General features: G+C 40.0%; 1 protein-coding gene across 1 annotated transcript in view; it reads right to left on the bottom strand.

Annotated features, from left to right (window-relative positions):
- Positions 1-19,587: 19,587 nt before the first annotated feature.
- The window catches only part of stk33 (serine/threonine kinase 33), a 16,297-nt gene continuing 15,858 nt past the window's right edge, over positions 19,588-20,026 (bottom strand). The window contains exon 14 of the mRNA XM_040135188.1: positions 19,588-19,788. Coding sequence (XP_039991122.1) covers positions 19,588-19,788 — 201 coding nt within the window. The remainder of the gene's footprint in view (positions 19,789-20,026) is intronic.

Genomic DNA, 20,026 nt, shown 5'->3' with positions numbered 1-20,026 from the left:
ACTGTGTGTTGCATCATAAATTATTAATTGAAGATAAATAAATGAATTCAATTAGAAAAATAAGTAATGTAACATATGCACCAACAGAGATCTGGTGGTTGTCTTTGTTTTGACATTGAGAAATACTTTGCTACAGCTCCTTTTCCAATTGTTTGGATAAAAAGCTTGTGCATAGAAAGGGATCCTTGTTAAAAGGGAATGACAGCACAAAATGTGAATTTTGTGCAGTCAAAAAAGCAGATTTGAGGTGGTGCTGATGAGTGTGGATCACAGCTGCACAGAGAAGATGAACACATTGGTAAATTCTTTCTTCTGACAAAAGTGGAAAATATTTTCCTCTCTTCTGTTTTACATTTCACTGATTAACTCCCCCCTCCCTTGCTGTCACTGTTTGGCTTTGATGAATTTGAATAAATTGACTTTTTCTCCTGCTGACAAATATTTAAGCAATCCAGCCAAAGAAAGGCAATTTTCCTTAACCCAACTCATTACCTCACATCTGTATGTGTTTTGTGGTTGGATCATCTTGTCTCAGGGCTGGAATAATATTCCATCTCATTGCAAACAATTACTCTGCAACCCAACTCTCGTGCTTTGGCTTTGTGTTATTTTTATTTTATTTTTTTTATTTTTTATTTTTTTAATGACTGCAGCTATTGCTGTTCTCGTTGCTCTTGTTGTTTCAGTTATCTTATATAGCCACTGTTTTCCAGTTCCAGGGATTGGTAAATGTTCACCCTTTTTCAAATCACTTCATTAATTAAATGGGATTGGGAAAGGTTCTGAGCTAATGGATTAGACTGGGGATGGCTGGTTCAGGCCTTTTACCAGAGGTCACATTTCATTTGCTGCCTATGTCAAGCGACCAGCAGCAGGGCCTCAGAGGCAATCTAATCAATGCCTGCGTGCCGTAGCCCTTGAATGAATCCATTAAAGTTATGTGGATGCATCCTGCACAGAGAAAAAAAAAAAGGTCTCCTGATACCTCTGATAGAAATTAGCCATGAATTAGGAGAGAGGCTGGGCTCATTTTGGATGCCAGCCAGAGCAGAATTAATAGGCCATCAGAGCCTCTTGTGTGTTAAATCCCATTTGTTCGCCCATGGTTTATGAAAGCTCCTCCTCTGTTGCTCCAGGCCTGGCGTGAGACCCCTGAACACCCACCACAAAACTTCACTCATTAAATAAAGTTCTGGGAGGAGACGAGGCAGGGAGGGCTGCAGATGGGGGACAGAGCTGCAGTTAAGGCTGGTGTTGTTGAAGATGATGAATCTGAGGAGCCGGACTGAGCTGGGGGTGTGATTGCATTTGGGGTTTGGATGGGCTTAGTCTGTGGCCAGGAATGGAGCTAAGAGGACTTTAGTGGGACACTGGGGGGACAATAGTCATATGGGCTTCTTCAGCACCAACTTTATCTCAGCAGTGTCCACTAATCCCATAAATTGATTCTCAGTGTTTCTGTGTTTAAGTGGAGGAAAAGCTCTGAGCAAATCTCTTTGGAAAAGGGTGTCTGAAATGCCTAAACCTATCAGAGGGAGAGGTTTCACCCCTGCAATCTTTCAAGCACTTTGTGGCACACAATCATTACTGTCTGTATGCCTGAAAACACGCAGCATCATATGAAATAATTACTGGACATACACTTCATCTAAAGAGTAACAGCTTTTGGCATGCCTGATACAAGAAGTAAAGAAGTCAGTGCTTGGAGTTTGTTGCTTAGAACAAACTATGTTTTTCTGTAAGATTTTGTTCATCACTGGATGTCTGACTGTCTTTATAGTGATTGCTATTTTTCAGCCTCAGTTGGACCAGTTAATCAATAGCTTTATTGAAGGACTTTCAGTATATTACTTTCAAATCAGTGTTGCAGACAGTTAAATGTTAGCTAAAAGATTATACAGAATCTTTCCAACGAATATTTGTAGACTTGTGGTGATCTGCTGCAGGTCTTTTTTTTTGGAGCACTTGGTTTTAGTGAAAGTTCAGTGCACCTAAAGTAAGTCGCTTTTGTCAAAAGTGTTAACAACACAATCAGCATCTGTGCAAGCAGTTTATAACGATCCGTAGTTACGGTTTATTGTTAGACGACCCCTAGTGGCCATAGTAATTTTACAGGAGCTAAGGAGGGAGTCGGGTGACGTAGTGGTTTGTATTTCTAACAGCATGTTTATAGCGAAAACATGTTGTTAGAAATACAAACAAGCATATATGTTAAGCAGCCCAACAGAATTATGTTAGAAAAAGATAGGAGTCTTGTTTTACATTTTTCCTTATGTTACATATAATACTGGGGCTAACCAGCTCTACCCTGCAGTATAAGAACAATGCTGTTTGTTGATGTAGCATTAACCTGACTTTTTGCCTGGGTAATGAAGCTTCAGCTTTATTCTTTTAGCACAATGTTATATATGTAGCTATTCAAGTGCATGTAAGTGCACTCTTTCAAAAGATTTCTTTTTATAACAAATCATCTGGAAACATTAAAAGTCAGCTGGAGACAGCATTTTCAACTAATTCAGGGAGCTATTATTAGCTTAACTAGCTATCAAAAATCTGCAAAATCAACGGTCGCCACCTAGAAATCTGAAGCCTGCTTTTGTCTGCCTCAGTCTTAAATCAAGGACCAATTGTTTCAAAAATTACTAAGTGCTAAATCTGCCACCATTATCACTGTAAACTGCATTTTACCTGTGTGAAAGTGGAAAGCTTGATAGATGTAGCAGCAGGGATGCAGGAGATATCCCCTGGTAAAAAGCAGCTAATTAAACTCAACTGTAACATTCATTTTTATTACAACAAACTTATTGAAAATCGTGTGTGTTATAAAAAGTATTTTGTAAAATCTTTAAAAGTTACAACTTTGGAGGCTGAATCCGAGATGCTATAAGAGTGGAGACAAAACACTTAAAGCATTCTGAATAGAAAAGTCCGTAACACCGAAGATGGCAGTTGTATGGCACGTATCCCACCCCTCCCCCCAAAAGCCAATTGTCTGGTTTATAACAGCTGAATGGGAAACATATCAAGCCAATGGTGTTGTTGCACTGACGCAAGCGAAACCCTGTGCATGAGTAGCAGAAGTTTTAAACCTTATTTTGGGGCAAAGTCACCAAACTTTTTAAGCTTTTTTTTAATCAGATTTGGCTGGTGATTCTATACTTGTACTTTCTATGTCCCACGTTGACCATTGAAAGTGAAGTTATGGCTCTCTCCCTATTCATATAGATAGGGACCTGGTCTTGATAGCCCGAAATAACTGCGCGGGGGTGTTGCCAAGACGGCTGAGACGCCTGTTGCCAAGCGGTGAGACTTGCCTGTAAGGACTTTGGCTGAATGGACTCTGAGGAGAGATGAGCTTTTCTTTGGAGATCTCGCTGCCTCACTTGAGCCACAGTATGCAAGGAAAGCACTGACTCACCTTGACAAAAACAGCGATAACCTCCAAATGAACTGGTCACGCCCAAAACAAGCAGCTGACGAAATTAACACAGAGATGTGCAGCTCAGAGGGGAGGCCTCAAACTGCTGCTGCACAGAGAAGTTTGCATACTGAACCCACTGGAGGGCCATTATAGCTCAACCGTTCTTTTCACTGCGCCGATAAACAACAATTCCCCGAGTCCCAGGGTCTTCCATTGTCCGAATTTACATGAGGTTTGGGGGCTTCAGCGCATGTGAGTGATAGAGGTCAGGACCAGTGTGTATTCACAAACACAGGCAACACAAGGCAAATGATAAGCATAAGAACTTTCCCCAAAATCTCACTGTGTAAAGCACTAAAAAGCAAACTTTTAAGAAGCTTGAACGCACAAATGCACCTGAATGTACTCGTGTACTGTATTCATGCCCACTGAAACATGCACATAGCATGTTCATATGTACATGCACACACATACAAACACAATTATTCTCATGTTGTTATAGACAGACTATATGTAAATGAGATCTAAAATGGCTCTCATGCTTTGCCCTCTTCCTCCAGTGCCAGAGTCACGCATCATTGTCAGCAGCCAGCAAAACAAGATGAAATAAAATTCTAAGCCGTCCTGGCAGTCAAGGACACCATTCCCTCACCGTAATAGCCTGTATCGCCTAGCCACTCCATGTGTAGCTTTTCTTCATTGCTCTGGGCTTTTATTCCTGGCAATAAGCTCTTTATCACTCCTCAACACAATTCATTTAAAACCACCGTCAAGAAGCAATCAAACCTTAAGTAAGAGGATTCAAAGTCAGTGTGTTATTGTTAAGCAAAGTAGCATTACTTCATTTCCATAATGTATCCAGACAGAGATGCCAAATAGGTAATAATAAAGAACAGACCACAAGAAAATAAACAGTTAATATTTTTCTCATTTTTGAATCCCCAAATTTAAATGCAATACTTAATCCACTCCTGTTGTTTCCTCTTCTCTTCTTTCTTGCATTTGCCTCCTTTATGCCTCCAGAATGACATTATGTTTGGGTTAGTTGTCTTTCTGCCTCAGACACCTATGATTTAGCAATTCTTGACATATCCATTACACCTCACAGATTGGCCGTTCTCCTTTCCCTGTGTCTTGGAAACCTATAGAAATGACATGTACCCTTCCATTTTTTTCTCAGATGTCCTCGATTCACAGGTGGTGCATTTAGAAAGAAGTGGATTCTAATTTCAGGAGTGTTCCCTTACTATTAACCATAGCTACAGGAGGGACATCAATCTTGACAAGGTCTTTTTGAACCACATCTAAAAATGCAAGACTATTGTGTATTTTTCACCCGCTCTCCACAGCCTGACTGTAGATCGGCAGTTTGACTGCTGGAGTTATGATTTACTATCTGCATTATTTTTGTCTCCATTACAGTGTTTGGGAAATGGTTCACATGTCATCATTATGTACCTTTTATATGTTGATTGCTTAGGTAGAATAACCTGTCTCTTCTCTGCTGCTGCAGTGATGCAATCAATTTTATAACAGGTGCAATAATAGATAAAATCAATGTCATCATCAGCAGTGTTTACTTTACTGTTGAACCTACTTCAGCTTCCACCTTCAACACCTTAGTCCTCTTTCACTGATGTTTACTTGGGGATTGATCTTCATCCCTATGTATTTGCAGTTCTGTTGAAACTGGATTTTTACATCCTTGACCATCGACATTAATTGATCCAGTTTGGGGGGAAGTTCATCAGGCAGCAACTGCATCAACTTTTGAATGGATTTCATAAAACCACATGGCCAACGTAATGAGTCTATTAACGAGTATAGTACCTACATTAATTAAACTATGATTTCCAAAAGTAAATAAACTTCGTTTCTATTTGGATATTCAGCTTTAAAATTTACACATACAGCACAGCACACTGATTTACCACAGAGATATTTTGTGTAGCAATACCAACATTTATTTTTGCATAAAATGTCTCTTTAGGCATCAAAGCCTCAAGCTGGAAACCATCACTTTAACACCATATTTATTTTATTAAATTAGATATAATGAGGTCTTACTTCACAAACACATTTCACAGAAAGGTTATTAGTTTTAAGTCATTATTGAATAGCCCAATAAGTGGTAGTGTTTGTTAAACACGGTTTTAAGTATGATGGTTTAATTCCATGTCCACTGTTCCCTCCCTCTAGTGCTTTCTGTTTAATACACCAACTTCATCACCAGGGAGATTAAGGCTAATGCCTAAAGGAGCACAGCCCAAAATTGAAAAGAATTAAGTGTAATTAGCACAATAACAAATGGCTAATACGATGGCAATTGTTATATTTTTACTATATAACCTGTAATCTTACTCTTGAGAACCTCATTTTAAATTATTGTGAAACGGGGGTACAGTTATTTTAATATCTATAATTTTAATTTGGTAAAATCCATATATCAAATGAATACGGGGTTGAAAAAAATCTTGTCACAGCTCTTCTCTGTTCCAGGGTCTTTACCTTTTATGCTAAACCCTTTAGCAAATGTGACACAATACTGCTAAAGACAGGTAAGCCTACTGTACATCAAGCACAGAATCATTACACCAACACCACAGCGACAGCAGGCAGTACAGCACATAAAAGACCCTGCTAACTGTTCCTTCGGCCTGTAAACTCAGCTAATTAACAGTAGCTTCATGCTTTTTGAACGTTGCCAGCTCTGTGTGTTTCTTCAAGGCCACAGGATGTGAGCCCTGCAACAAACTGCAAGCCAATTGTCACAAAAAGAAAAAACGAGACGGGCAGTATTGAGCAGGGATTTACTGGCTCTGATAGTTATTGGATGGGTGGTTTTTTTTTTCCATCTTTTCTCACCTTCTGCTTACTGTTGCTGCTACCATCACAAGTGTCTTTCCACGCTAACAGTAATGAAAATAATAATAATGATAAGAATAGCATCACTTCAATCTCACTTTCAATGATTACATTGTTCCACCCCTTTCCGTTTCTGCTTAAATTATATTTAACTTCATCTGCTGTGGTCCGCAAACAGGATTACTGGTACTTATCTGAAATGAAAGTGCATTTTTAACGCAGTTTAATAACGAGAGTGGAAAATCCAGTCCATAGCAATAAAGCTGAAACTAATTCATTTCAATGGCTGTCAGCAACGAGTGTTTCTATTATTCCTCACATGCCCATTCCCACTGTCAAAAACTTAAAAAAAAAAAAATAATAAAAAAAAAGAGGCAGAAGGCCATTTGTGTAATCTGCTACAGCTTGACATGAGCATGGTAATCACAGAAACACTAAGGAATCTTCATCCAGCCTTTAAGACCCTCTTCAAAGAGCCACTGAAAGACCAACTTAAAAGCAACTGAGATCATCAAACTCTGCAACTTTTCTGAAGAGTCTTGAGCAGAGTGGAGGGTGAAGGGGTGGACTGGCAGGATGGAGGAGAGTGAAACTGCCGGGTGTCCTCATGCATCTGAAGTGGTCAGCAGTTTGAACCTGTCTGTGCCTCCTGTTCCATTATGGAATAGTAACACAGGGGCCTGTTTGTTCACCAAACACAATTAACAAGGTTTCTGCTGCACATCAATACCGCTATTTGCATAGCGTATTGATCTCAAGTCCTTATAATCACAAAATGTTAATTGCACCAATTAATTCTCAATCTGTTTGTGCCCTTGTCTGGCCGCCTTGAGCCCTGAAGGTCAGTGTGAAAATGAACTGCTCTTTGATTCTCCTGCAGGAAAAGATTTTTTCCCAAGACAACACAGTTTGCTACTTCGAAATCAAAAGGCCCTACCATCCTTTATCATTGTTATCATTCCCTGTGAGTAGCAGCTAATGGGTTTGAAATCTTGTGATCTGATTTGTCCTTTTAAACAAGGTTTTTCTTGTCTCGTTCATTAACCAGGGCTGCCTCCACTTCTCTACAGAGCCTCGGCTATTTACACCTCAAAGACACAGTATCCCCCTTTATATTGACTAATAAGTCATTTTCTGAGACAATGCATTGCCCATTTGATTCATAGCCCATACGTGGTACGTGAGAGTTTCCCTCTGTCTCTGGTCCTGCTGCTACACCATGTTATTACATGCTGAAACATGACCTCCTGGTTTATTGTCTGTTTGAGATGATCAGAATAATAAGTCAGAGCTGTCTACTCTGCTGCTCCTCTGTCTGTGATATGTAGGTAGGTAGGCCTCCATCCTTTGTTGTGTGCTACACTCATTATTTTTATCCAAACATGACCCTACTTATGTTGCTGCTGTCATATTTAAGAGTATAAATACATTTAATATATAGTAAAGAAAAAAAAAAATTTATAAAGAAAAAAAAAATGTCTCAGTATATGAACTCTTTAAGTGGTGAGAATAAACAACATTTTTGCACTGGCTGCATTTGCCTGTATTGATCAGAGTCTGCGTTAATTGCTTTTTGCTATATCTTGATATGGTCCACAACAGGAACACAATTATAGGTTTTGCAGCGTGTTTCACTCCCCGATATCGGTACATAATAGGGCAGAAGGACCTCTCTTCCAGTCCCCGTCATCCATGCCTGAACACAGCCAAATGACAAATGAGCCACCCTGTGTGAAAGATGAATTTAAATCCACTACACCTGTGCCACCCCACCAAATGAAAGGACTGATTGCCTCGAATTGCATATTTAAAATGCTTAATTCCTCCATTAAGAAACCTATTTACATGAATTAGGGACAATTAGCATTTTCAGACCCACTTCAACTTTGTTCACCCCCATCCATTAACATTTGAAAGTATCGGCTGCCAGACACAAGAAAGCCCTTGCATCTGATTTGTCCTGACCCCCTATGACGGCTGCCTGGATGGACTTTTTTATCTGTACCACCTCACTAAAGGAGGGGGCCGGCCCGGGGTCTATACTGAGTCACCTCATTATGGTTAATCAACAAAAGCCAGTGAATGAAAGACAACAGAGTGAAGGGCAAAGGGATATCTAATGGAGAGGGGCTAAGGTGCAGGTCATCGCCCTCACGCACTTTTTATCTAAGGGATTTTACATTAATTTTATGTTGTAGAGCTCATGGGTTGTCCCTCTATTAGTCTGTTGCACAGTGAACAGTCGAGGGAAAGGGAAAAATCTGTGGCCTCTAAACTGTCAGTAGTTAAGTGGAAATAATGAAGGAAAAAGATGATAAAAGAAAAGAGGGTGAGTATCACGGTGTGCACCTGTCAGGTTTCTGAAGTTATTGAACATTTTGGCTAAACCCAATCTACACACTGGAAAATGAAGCCTCCGTTAAGACTGTTTGTATGTGGCCTTGAGTGTTTTCATTGGTCAGTAATTACAGTTTCTGATTCAAAGTACTTACACATCCTTAGGATGATCTCTTTGATGGAGAAAAGCTGTCATCTTCTAATAAGGATGACAAAGGGTGTCTCACTCTTCAGGGAATTTATTAGAAAAAGGAGCCTCACATCATGTGAGTCATATGTAATGCTTTTTATTGCCGCAGTCACAGGCAAGAGAGGGAGACTGCTTGTTTTGATGATTATATTCACTCTTGAAAATATATTAACGTCTCTTTTAGTTGCATAAATCCTCGGGTGTTTGTTTGTGTTTGTGTGTGTGTGCACCCCCATCTACGGTGGTGCACATGTCCACGGCTACATGTACATTGTGTTCTTATGGGGCTGCCTATGAGTATCATTCAACTCATTTGTGCATCTCAAAAAGAAAATGGAATTTAATGTTGTTATGTTTGAAACTTGCCGAATGCCCACATCTTTAAGACCTAAGTTGACTGAACTTTACCGGTGCTGCCAAATTTGAGAGTTCAAGTCAAACAAAGGCTTGAAGAAACACAGTATTTTTTTTTTATTTCATTAGTGACTGTCAACTGCTGCTTACTATCGGACTGGCTACACGCTCTCTCTTTCCCTCTTCACACTGGGCATTTGCATATTGATTTGCTTTACATGACAGAGATGGACGCAGACAACTGGCGCAGTCAGAGAGAATAAGTGAAAAATCTCAGAACAAATTACATTTGAAAATAATCAAGCCCAACTTAAGCCTGAAGCTTTGTCAGGATTTGTTGAGTTTGTGTTGGGTAGCAGAGCACTGTGCAGCTGCTGTTACAAAACACACATCATTTTGGACATGAAAGGGGTTACCTGACAGTGAAATATAACAACTAGATGTAAGGCTGAGGTTAAGAATAGTGTAAGGTTTAAAGGGTTAGGTCACCCAAATCACAGAAGAACATTTTTCCCTCTTACCCCAAGTGGTATGAAGCCAAGAAGATAGTTATGAAGGCCATAATTCACCATGACCCTCTGAAATTTAGACCTTGAATTTGATTAAACGTAGAAATTGAATGTAAGGAAGAAATATGCAACAGAAGTAGGACCAAAATGCCGGCCATTAACTCCATGGTATATATGCTATATGTTATAACAGAAGTGACACACACTGGAAATGGAAAGAGGGTTGTTTTCTGCTCAGTAACTTCCTAAGAAAAAATGTATCCCAGCTGGCCAAGAGTTTTGCTATAGCCAGAGGGCTTTGCTCTTGAACTAAGTTTGACGAGCAGTCTGCTCTACTGCTTACCAGCAGAACTGTCTTTGCACACAGCATGAAACAATTACACTAGCTGGTGAGGATGGAGTGGAAGTATCTGCTCGTGCGACCATATATAAACACAGCCATGTGATATATAAATTATAGCTGGCAGCCTTTATGTCAGCCAACCATCCCCTGCTCCTTTAAATCTTGATGGAGGCTGTTGAAGGTGGCTACTAACCAGCCTCTGCAGGACGTCCACTGACTTTCCAGCCTTTCCAAGACAGAGTGAACTACCCACAGAAAACCTAAATGTTGGACTACAACACCAGGTCTAGTCTCAGACCAGATTACATTACCTTACATTATGTTATGTTACATTAAACTGTACTGGCACAGTGCTGCTGTGAGTAAAAATGATTTTTTTTTTTCTGGCCTAACAGCTTTTCCAACATGCTAAATTAATTTCTTATTTAATTTGTAAAGGCTTTTGTTTTGAATGTTTTTGGGTCTTTGATTTAGCTTTTACAGTATTCTTCTTTCACTTTTTTATGGGCACTTTGCGACTTTTATGGCGCATTAATGCCACCAACTACATATACAGACTTCAATCTGCAGACATCTGCATCCCATCACACCTATGCTCATGGCAACACACAAACCGCTCATCAACACATTGCTCTACAGTTGTCAGTTTGTCAGCGTATATTGAAGTAGTTGTATAAACATGTGTGATTTAAACATTGGACATATTAAGTGGACATTTATGAAAATGTGCAAATGAAAAGCACTGGACTCAACTTAATTGGACGTACAAAATATCAGCAGCATAACGTGTGAAAGACAAAAACGGAGAATATAGTTATAAGACGTCAGTATTTTCTAAACAGCACTGTGCAACATATGGATGTGAGAAAAGATAATGTGACAGATTACAGGATATATACAAGGTGTGTTAAAAAGTGCAGATATCCACGCTACCACATCTGTAGGAGGTCATGCATATGTACAAAAGTTATTGGGCATGTAGGCATGTGTGTAGGTACCTGTCCACCTCCCAGATATATTCTCTTGATTTGCTGCGCTACAGCATGTCAGCTCACATTTTCGAATCCCTGGCTTCCCCCTAGCTCCTGTTGCCTGTGTCTGCTCAACAATAATTCCTCCATGACTCATTTAATATGACATACAGAGCAAATTTTAAACAGAGATTTCTCTGTCTGAATGGGCAGGTTTCCTAAGAGCTTGATTGTGCCACTAATTGTGAACTCCTTGTACCCGACAGGACGTGTGCCTCTTAATGTAGCTGTTAATGTTTCTGAGCCAAGCTGCCAATGCTGGATTATCCACTAAAGTTAAATCTAACACTAGATAAACATTTTCTAGGCATATCCATCTTATGCAGTTTATCCTCTTCACCACCTCAATGTCTGTACTTCTTTCTTCTCTGCTGTCATTTATTTGCACGACCAAAAATGTACTCTCGGCTCTTCTAAACTAGTATAAGTGTTATTCTGCTCAGTGTAGGGTTATTTGTGGCAACACATTGGCATCCACTTCTGTCCTTTTGCTATACTTTATTTTTAGGTGATGCACTTTTGCTTGTAACTGCATGTGCAATCATTTCAGAAACTTTTGCAACTGGACAGTATGTCAGTCTGGAAAAAGACAATAGTTAGTGATTTTTTTGTGAATATGGACGATGCACAAAGACTGAGTTGGCTGTTCACATGTGAAGCATTTAAAATTAGCCAGTTACTTGGAGAAAACCTGGGAGATAAGACGAAAAATGTTCTTCATCAGGATAAACTGTAGGTTTGCAGCAGTACTTTTCAGTGTACAGGTCATTTGCATATAGACGTAGTTATCATGTTACTGCTGATGTGTGTACATGTTTTGGGTTTCTTATCTTACTTGAAGATGCACGTTTTGTAAAATAGCAGTGTACTGTAATCCTATTTGGAATGGACCAGATGTTTGACAAGACACAGAAATAAAAACTAACTCATTAAAGAAAAGTATTTGATAAACACACAGGGAACTTTGTTTGAGAACCTAATGTTTTATATTTAAGTTATATTCTAATTTTTCTTTTTGTTATATTTGCCCGTATTGTTAGACCACCAACATCAGATGGAGCTGCTGAGTGTTGCTGCTATGAAACACCTTGCAATTCTCCCGATATTTCAGGGCACACCAAAGGACAATCAAATGCCATTGTCTCACTGGATTTAGCGGCCTTAGTGTACTCTCCCCCTGACAATCTCCTTCCAACATATTTCAGAACAAAACTGGTAACTTCCATAGTTTTCAACAATTAATGGCAATGTATTTGTCTCTCTTGCGAACACACTGCATGCAATGAAGAGCTTCTGGTATATTTATTAGGACTGCAATCATCTTCTTAGTTATATCATTAAATAAGCTGCCTGAGATGTGCGTCACCATAAATAAGTAAAGGGTATCAATACCAGTATCAATACACAGACATCTACAGAAGCTCATGTTGTAATAAACACAATGGAGCCTGTTTGAATGCACTTATTGTCTCTATTGCAAAGACAAATCCAACGTACCATCATAATTGTGATATTGATTATACATAACTCACTTTGTCTGATTATGATTACAATTTAATATTGACTCTCCGCGTGCAATGAATTCACTCGCCTGTTGTCAGTCTTGTTGACTTGTATGATCTATGATTCATCAATACCATTGATTCTCCCAAAGTTCATCCATCCATATGTGACTGGCACATCAGTATTTTACATAAAAAAGATTGAGAGGAGGCAATCTGCACGTCAGCAAAATGTCACCATAATTGAGCTTGGCTGATGTTATTGTCCCTTAACGAAGTTCTGACTGTTTTATAAACAGGCCTGGGACAAGAGGCATCAGTCACAAGGGAGACTGTTAACATTACCAAGGACAAGAGCATCACGCATTAAACAGGAGCAGTGGATGTGCGGCACTCCACCTCAGATAGCATTTGAATACACTCTGCAACTCCTGTCTGTCTATCTCTTTATGTCTCTATCTCTCTATCTATCTATCTATCTATCTATTCATGTGTTGACTCATCGCAGTGATGGCAGAAGAGGTGTTTACAGTTTACAGGACGAAAGGAAAGCATGTAGTACTTACAACAGCACACAAAAAAAGGCCCATCATTGATTACAGACACACCCTACATGCGTGTCTGTTTGTGTGCGTACACATGCCCCATGTGCGCCTTGCGTGGGTGCATGGCTGTTCAGTCCACACACACCTGTGTATCTCTGGCAATTGCTCTGCTGGTGGATGCCGCTGTGACAGTGGGCTGCCCTCGGAGGTCTCTGGATATCCAGTGTAAATCCAGCCCAGTGGAGCTGTGAAAAAAGCTAATAATATGTTATTGCAGTCTAGGTCCCCATGTCGCCCCTCCATCAGAGCACCACTGTCACCTTATACACGGACCACCGTGTGATAATGGACAATAATGCGGAGTAGCTGAGAGTGTGAAGTCCAATCTGCCTCCTGAGTGGTAAAAGGGCTGAGAGGAAAGCACACCCCATATGCTGTGTGAGAGCTCCTGAATACAAGGCCATGTGTCATGCTATCATGAACCCCTGGGTATCCCTTCCAATAGGTAAGCATACTTGTGATTGATTATTATCTTATTTCATAAATCAGGACAGTTCAGTCTTGACAAAAGAGGGCATGTGTGTTTTCTCAGTGCAAAACTCACTAATTACAATGTAGTCCGCTGAGGAGTAAAGCTAATTTGTGAAAACTACTCTACAGCTTTGTTTGTGTTATTACAGTTTTTTAGACATCCAGATACTTAAACCAGCTCCAGAGAAGACCATTGCCTAATTGTTTCATCATGATGTGTTTATTCATATTTAATGTAGAAGCATTTTCTCTTGCAAAAACATGGTCATTAGTGGGCGCTTCACAAAGAAATAAATACCCAGATTTGTTGTGAGAGTGTTTAAATCTCTCAAAGAGAATCTAAAATCATGTTATCAGTAGTGACTTCAGGCATGTTTGCAGTTAGCGAAGCGCTACGGCACAAAAGCCAATGAGCTATTGTTGTTCTTTCTTTGTTTAGAACAAAGTTTTATAAAATAACCTTCAGAATTTAAGTAACAACTCTGTTTTCAAACCTAAACACATTAAATATGCTTCCTTTGATCAACCTAATATTTCTGGTTTTGCTTACAGTGAAATGCTTCCCTGCAGAGAAAGGTGAAAACATTACAAAACATTAGAAGCAGCAAAACAGTACTTGGAAAAACAAAGTGGTACAACTTTCAGCCAGACTGAGGCCTCTAGTGGCAGCTGATGGCAACATTCTCCCCACTAAAACTTCTCTTTTTAGAGTAAACTTCTCCATAACTCCATTCATGAAGAGTTTAAGTGTGACTGTTGAATCTGATAATCAACGGAACTATCTTTTATAGCGTATACATACAGTACGTGTAGGCATGGCATCTTTGTGTGTGGAAAATACAATTTAATTTTCTCATAGCTCCACATTAATTCTCCAAATCTTTAATAGAAGTTTAGCGATTAACATAAGAAAATCGTTTCCAGTTGGCACACGAGCATCACAGCACTTTCCAAATTCATCAGGTTAGAGTAAATATATGACAGCAAACTACACTCTGCCTTTCTAATTGTAATTATTGTGATGTTGAGAGGGAACAGGGGGCATTTTATTTTCTGTCTGATGATTGAATTCCTGCCTCTTTCCTGCACTGAGTTGTATTTTGGTGCGTGACCAAGGGCTTTGTGGTTTTCCAGACCCCATGGGACCAATTCCCATTATTTACTTGACTGTGACCCCGTATCGTGACCCCACAAGTCTCTCATTCTCCAGGAGCCTACTTTTAAATTGCCCAACTAATGGCAACCTGCATTTTTACTGAACTGTAATGAATGCTCCAATTACACTGAAGGTGATGGAGGCGATATTCCTATGATAGAAGGGGTGATTTGATCTCCCACACTCCATTTCACTATCTCTCCGCTCTTCAGGCATTCCCACAGACCTGTGGTCAGCACTAGCTGTTGGGAGGAAACTAAGCCTCCACTTGTGGTAATGCACCCTCTGAGTGCACTGCCAAGCCGCGCACCAATGAGGTGACTACAGAATTAAGTGCTTGAAATAAATGAATTCATTCTGGCAGAAATGTGTCAAATGACCTTTCCGCTGCTCATTACACATGGTGCACATTACACCAGAGAAATGCTCCTGTTGTCTGGGATCCTTTGTTTCCCCCCTCTTCTCTGCCTTGTCAAAGGGGAATGGTAATTAATTGAAATCATTTCCATGTGTAAGGTTGTGCAGACCCACCTCAAGGTGTGTCAATGGGTCGATAGATATTTGGAGTGTATAGTGTAGTCAGGTGATAAGAACTCCAGTCATATTTTGCTAAATGACTGCCAAAGCCCCATAAAATCATTTCAAGGGCACAGGACTTTGAGGGCAGGAAGTAACAGAAAGAGGGGGGAAAGGCATTGTCCCCAGCAGACGATATTCTGACAGCAGTAACGGTGGTCACTGTCCACAGAAATTGAAATGATTTGGATCATTCAAGGCTAGGCACATTTTTCATTTTCCACCCTTTTTTTTCCCATATGATTAAAAGGTTGTTTGTGAGAACTGAACAGTCTCCTTGGAGGTGGTATCCTCCTGCTTGACTGAATGCAGGGCATTTCACCCAGCTCTGTGCACAAGAGAGGAGAGCTTATCCCAATGCAGAGACTGCCTGTCTGCCTGCCAAGGAGAGATGTGGCTTTAAGAGGCCCATACATGGTGTTGATTAGTTTTACTGAGCGGGTATGCAGAGACCAATAAATTAAATATGAATAAATTAAAAATGTACTCTAGCAGAAAATTGCCATGAAAACAACCACCTCCCCATTAAAATATGTATAGTAATGCCTTTTATGTGAAGTAACTTGGGATTAGATATCACTGTAAATTAACACGCCATCCAACCATAGTCAAGAACTTTTCACTTTTAACAAGGACTTATAAAAGAGGTATTTACTCCAGTGTGTTCAGTAATTAATTTGATATTCAAAGGAGCTTACAGTATGTATTATAATTGCAAATATCCCAAATAAGAGTAGTTTTAAAAAAGGGTAGGGTCAACAAAGATTGATGAGGCTTGCTTTGGAACTGCCATCTGTTTCAAATATTTACTTGAGGCGAGCCCCCCCCCCCTTCTGTGGAAATAGAAGCATCATGGTTTCCTCCTGCCATTTGGCCATATGTATCTGTTATTTTGTGTGTGTGTGTGTGTGTGTGTGTGTGTGTGTGTGTGTGTGTGTGTGTATGTATGGGGGGGGGGTCCACAACATGATGCAGCAACATGAACACACACATGCATTTCCACACACAACCCACACACTGAAGGGGATCAGGAACATCAGCATGTGTGATGAGCTCCCACAGATAACGTCTCCGCAACGTTTCCATGACATTGTAGCTGTGTTACCTCATTACCACAATGTCACAGCAGCAGTGTGAGGATGTTGTGTTTGGGGTGAGGATGGGATGGAGTGGGGTAGGATGGGGCATGGGGGGGTTCAGCTGCAGGTATCAGGCCTCTGCAGATGAGGTGATTAATTAAAGGGAGCTCTATTAAAGTTATTGAGATGCACCCCCCCCCCCTCTCCTACTAGCCCCCTCCACGCTCCTCAGTGGATAAAGGTGGATGGAGCAGAGGGGGGGCCGAGGGACGGGAAGCATCCTTGCCTCTTTTGACATTAGCCCGCGTGCACCCTCTTCACATGCCCTGCGACTCTCACCACAAGTGCCTCTCTGCACCCCACCTTTGCAGGAGTGACACTCTCTTCAGGCACCAAAATGGAACTGCAGGGTTTTAATCCCTCCAGCCCATCAACCCACCCACCCTTACTTCCATCTGTCAGGAGCACTGCTGGAGGAAAAGGGGGGATGGTTTTAGGGGGTGCAGGGGGCGCATCCCTTGTTCCATCCCGACGAATTTTCTAATTTCCTTTGCCTCCATGCTTTGTCCCAAATTCACGCCCCGAACCTATCCACCAGCCTCTTTCGTCCTGCCCCCCCCCTACTCCCACCTCTTTTCTCTGTTGTTTTGGCCAAAGCAGTAAAAGTAAAACTGGAGGCTCCTGTTTTCTTCCAGCAATAGGAACTGACAATATTTTAAAAGCATCTGAACCTACTGACATGATATACAAAGAAACTGATTCTTCCATATTTTCTTCCATGTGTTTCACTCTCTTTAAATTTGTTCCTCCCTGAGGCATGTACAAGCACACCTATAATTTGCTGTGGGTCATATTCTGCTTGCAGAAATCAATTTGGAGTTTTTTTTTTTCTTTTTGTTTCCCCATAATTAATTAAAAGTCTGGCGCAAGACAATGAGGACCATATGCTGAAATCCCATCTCCTCTTCTGACAAAAATTAGCCATACGTGAGGTTATCAAAACAGACTTTATGCAAATCGAATGAGGTAATCTAAAGGGAAAAGACTAACTAGATGAGTCATTGTTGTTTTTTTTGTTTGTCAAATTATCTACCAACAAAATCACATGTTGTGAATAAGACCGACCCCAAAAAGAAGCATGTCTTAACCATTTATTTTGTTTGAATGGACCATCAAGACCTAACCATTCAACATATTAATTAGTGACACATTACATGGATATCACAGTTTTAATGGGCAGTGACTCAAGCAATCAATTCTAATTATACATCTTGATGCACAAAACTAGGTAGAAATCTTTATGGATAGCACTCTCCTGTCAGATTAACTCCAGGAAATGAATTCAGCGACTTACTACAGCTCCATCTGCTGTTTATACCAGTCTGAGTAAACCAAATGCATACAGTATGTCAATAATGTTGCAGTAATGTCGCAGTCTTTTTGGCAAGCAGCTTAAATCAAAGATAATTCACATGTCATTTGTTCATTTTCTCAAACTGTCTGTTTTTAAAAACAAATCTAACGAAGGAAAATAAAAAAGCTGTTTTGCATATCTATTCATAATGTTAACGTCACCCAAGATCAGTATATCTACCTAAACAGAATGTTATAAACGTAAACATACTGTGTCCACACTTTTAAGTCTCCTCCCATGCAGAAATACCTTTTGAAAAAAGCTTCAGTAAACGCACACTGCATTTACACATACGCCCTAAAACACAGAGCCTGTGTGTGAACACAGGGCCCCATTGTTGGCACTCATTCACTTCAAGATGCAAATGGGTGAATTTGAAATTCAGCCTCTGTGTGTTATGCTTGGCTACTTTAATGTTATATCTATGCTGGGGATTATTCTCTCTAAAGCGGAAAAACCTGTGTTTGAATGGCAGTGCCCTCAAAGTAGCTCCTACTGCTTTCAATGGCCTCCAAACGAGATTAGACCCGTGGCTGCCCTCAGTCCCAATCCTCCGCATTCAGATGGAGCGTAACCAGCCTGTGTGACAGTTTTTCTGTTTTGACACTGAGTGGGTGCAGTCACTGCATATAGGGCATTTTTTGGAATTGAGAGGTCAGAACAGAAAAAAGAAAAATCCCTATTGCTCATTTTGCTGTTGTGAAAAGATATCCAGTACAATCTCCCGTACTCTTTATGAGTATTCTCTGCAATTTAGCATTTAATTATAAAACATTACAAAATATAAATTTAAGTATGCAAACAGTTCTGTGTTTAATGATATTTGGCACATTTCTTACAAAAAATTACTGATTTAAAGACAGCTTCAAGTTGTAATCACACATTTCTTACAAATGTAAATTTTCAGGGAATTATTGTACATTTGTTTTTACAAATGCCTCTGTTTGGATGTTGAAAATGATCTCTGACCATTTTAATACATCCCTGTGGACCCCTAACCAATAATTATTTTTTCCCAATGTAATAAATTAACATTCACTTTATACAGTTTTAATTATTTTCAAGTGACTATTACTTTCTATATGGAAAAGGCATACATTCACTGTGTATAAAAATAAGGAGATGACATTAATAATGAAGAGATATGCTGCTAGTAGTAAGTAAATTACTAAATAACAGTTTTATTATGGAACGAGCTATGCTACGCTCAAATCTCCTGAGTGCCTCTTTTTACTCAACTAACTCTAGGTCGCTGTTTTTATAATAAAAGCCTTCAATCAGATGCCACCAGTAATATCTGACAAACTCTTTTAATCTCTTTGTTTGCTGGCCACTATAAACAGAGTGTGAGCCTGTATTTGGGCTTCTCAATCAGTTGGTTGTGTAACAGCAAGTATTCGTCTAGTAGTTTTGCCCCATCTGGGAGAACACCTCAGACCAGCACCTTTTCTTTTGGCACAAGGCACTGCTGAGCCTGGACACTCAGCTGCAGTGGTCTTGGACTTGGTTCTGGTCATCACCATACAGGTGGCACCATCCACAGCAGTTATATTCACATCACTGCTAAATCACAGAATTACATGAATTAACCAGAATTACATTAAATAATGTGTATTTCAAATAATCTCCAACTCTGGTGTAGTGTTTCTCTCTTGTATGCTCACTCTCTTTTGCCCACCCATTTGTGTTTTCTCTCTCGCTCCTAATCTTGTGATGTGGCTAATTTTTTTAGTTTTATTCTGAATGGGTATTAGTCTTAGAGCCGGCTGGTGATTTGCGGGGCCCAGTCCTACTTTTACTGGAGGTAGAGGGTCTCTGGTCATCTGCCTTACTTAGGTCAGAGGCTGGTTTCTGTCCTGCACTGAGGTCCTTCTTGTCCTGAGGTCTGCGCTGCTTTGCACTCGACTGTGTGATAGGTTTCACACCGACGTGAGACTGCAGGGATAAGATTCATATTCATCTTACATGACAGAATTAACTATCACTGTCATGTAAAAAAAAAAAAAAACTGCATGGCTACACCTTTATTACCATCTTCTGTAATAGGCAAATCTGGCACCATCTAGTGGTGATTGAATATAAAAAGCAGGCTATATGACAATGTGGAAGCACAACAGCAGTTTGATAAGAAAGTTTGGGTTTAAAATCCAAAATGTACAGCTATAGATATTTG

This window comes from Xiphias gladius, chromosome 1 (assembly GCF_016859285.1).
Source record: "Xiphias gladius isolate SHS-SW01 ecotype Sanya breed wild chromosome 1, ASM1685928v1, whole genome shotgun sequence".
In the NCBI taxonomy this organism is placed as follows: domain Eukaryota; kingdom Metazoa; phylum Chordata; class Actinopteri; order Istiophoriformes; family Xiphiidae; genus Xiphias; species Xiphias gladius.
Note: the sequence above shows the minus strand (reverse complement) of the source record. Positions and strands in the feature narration are given on the sequence as shown.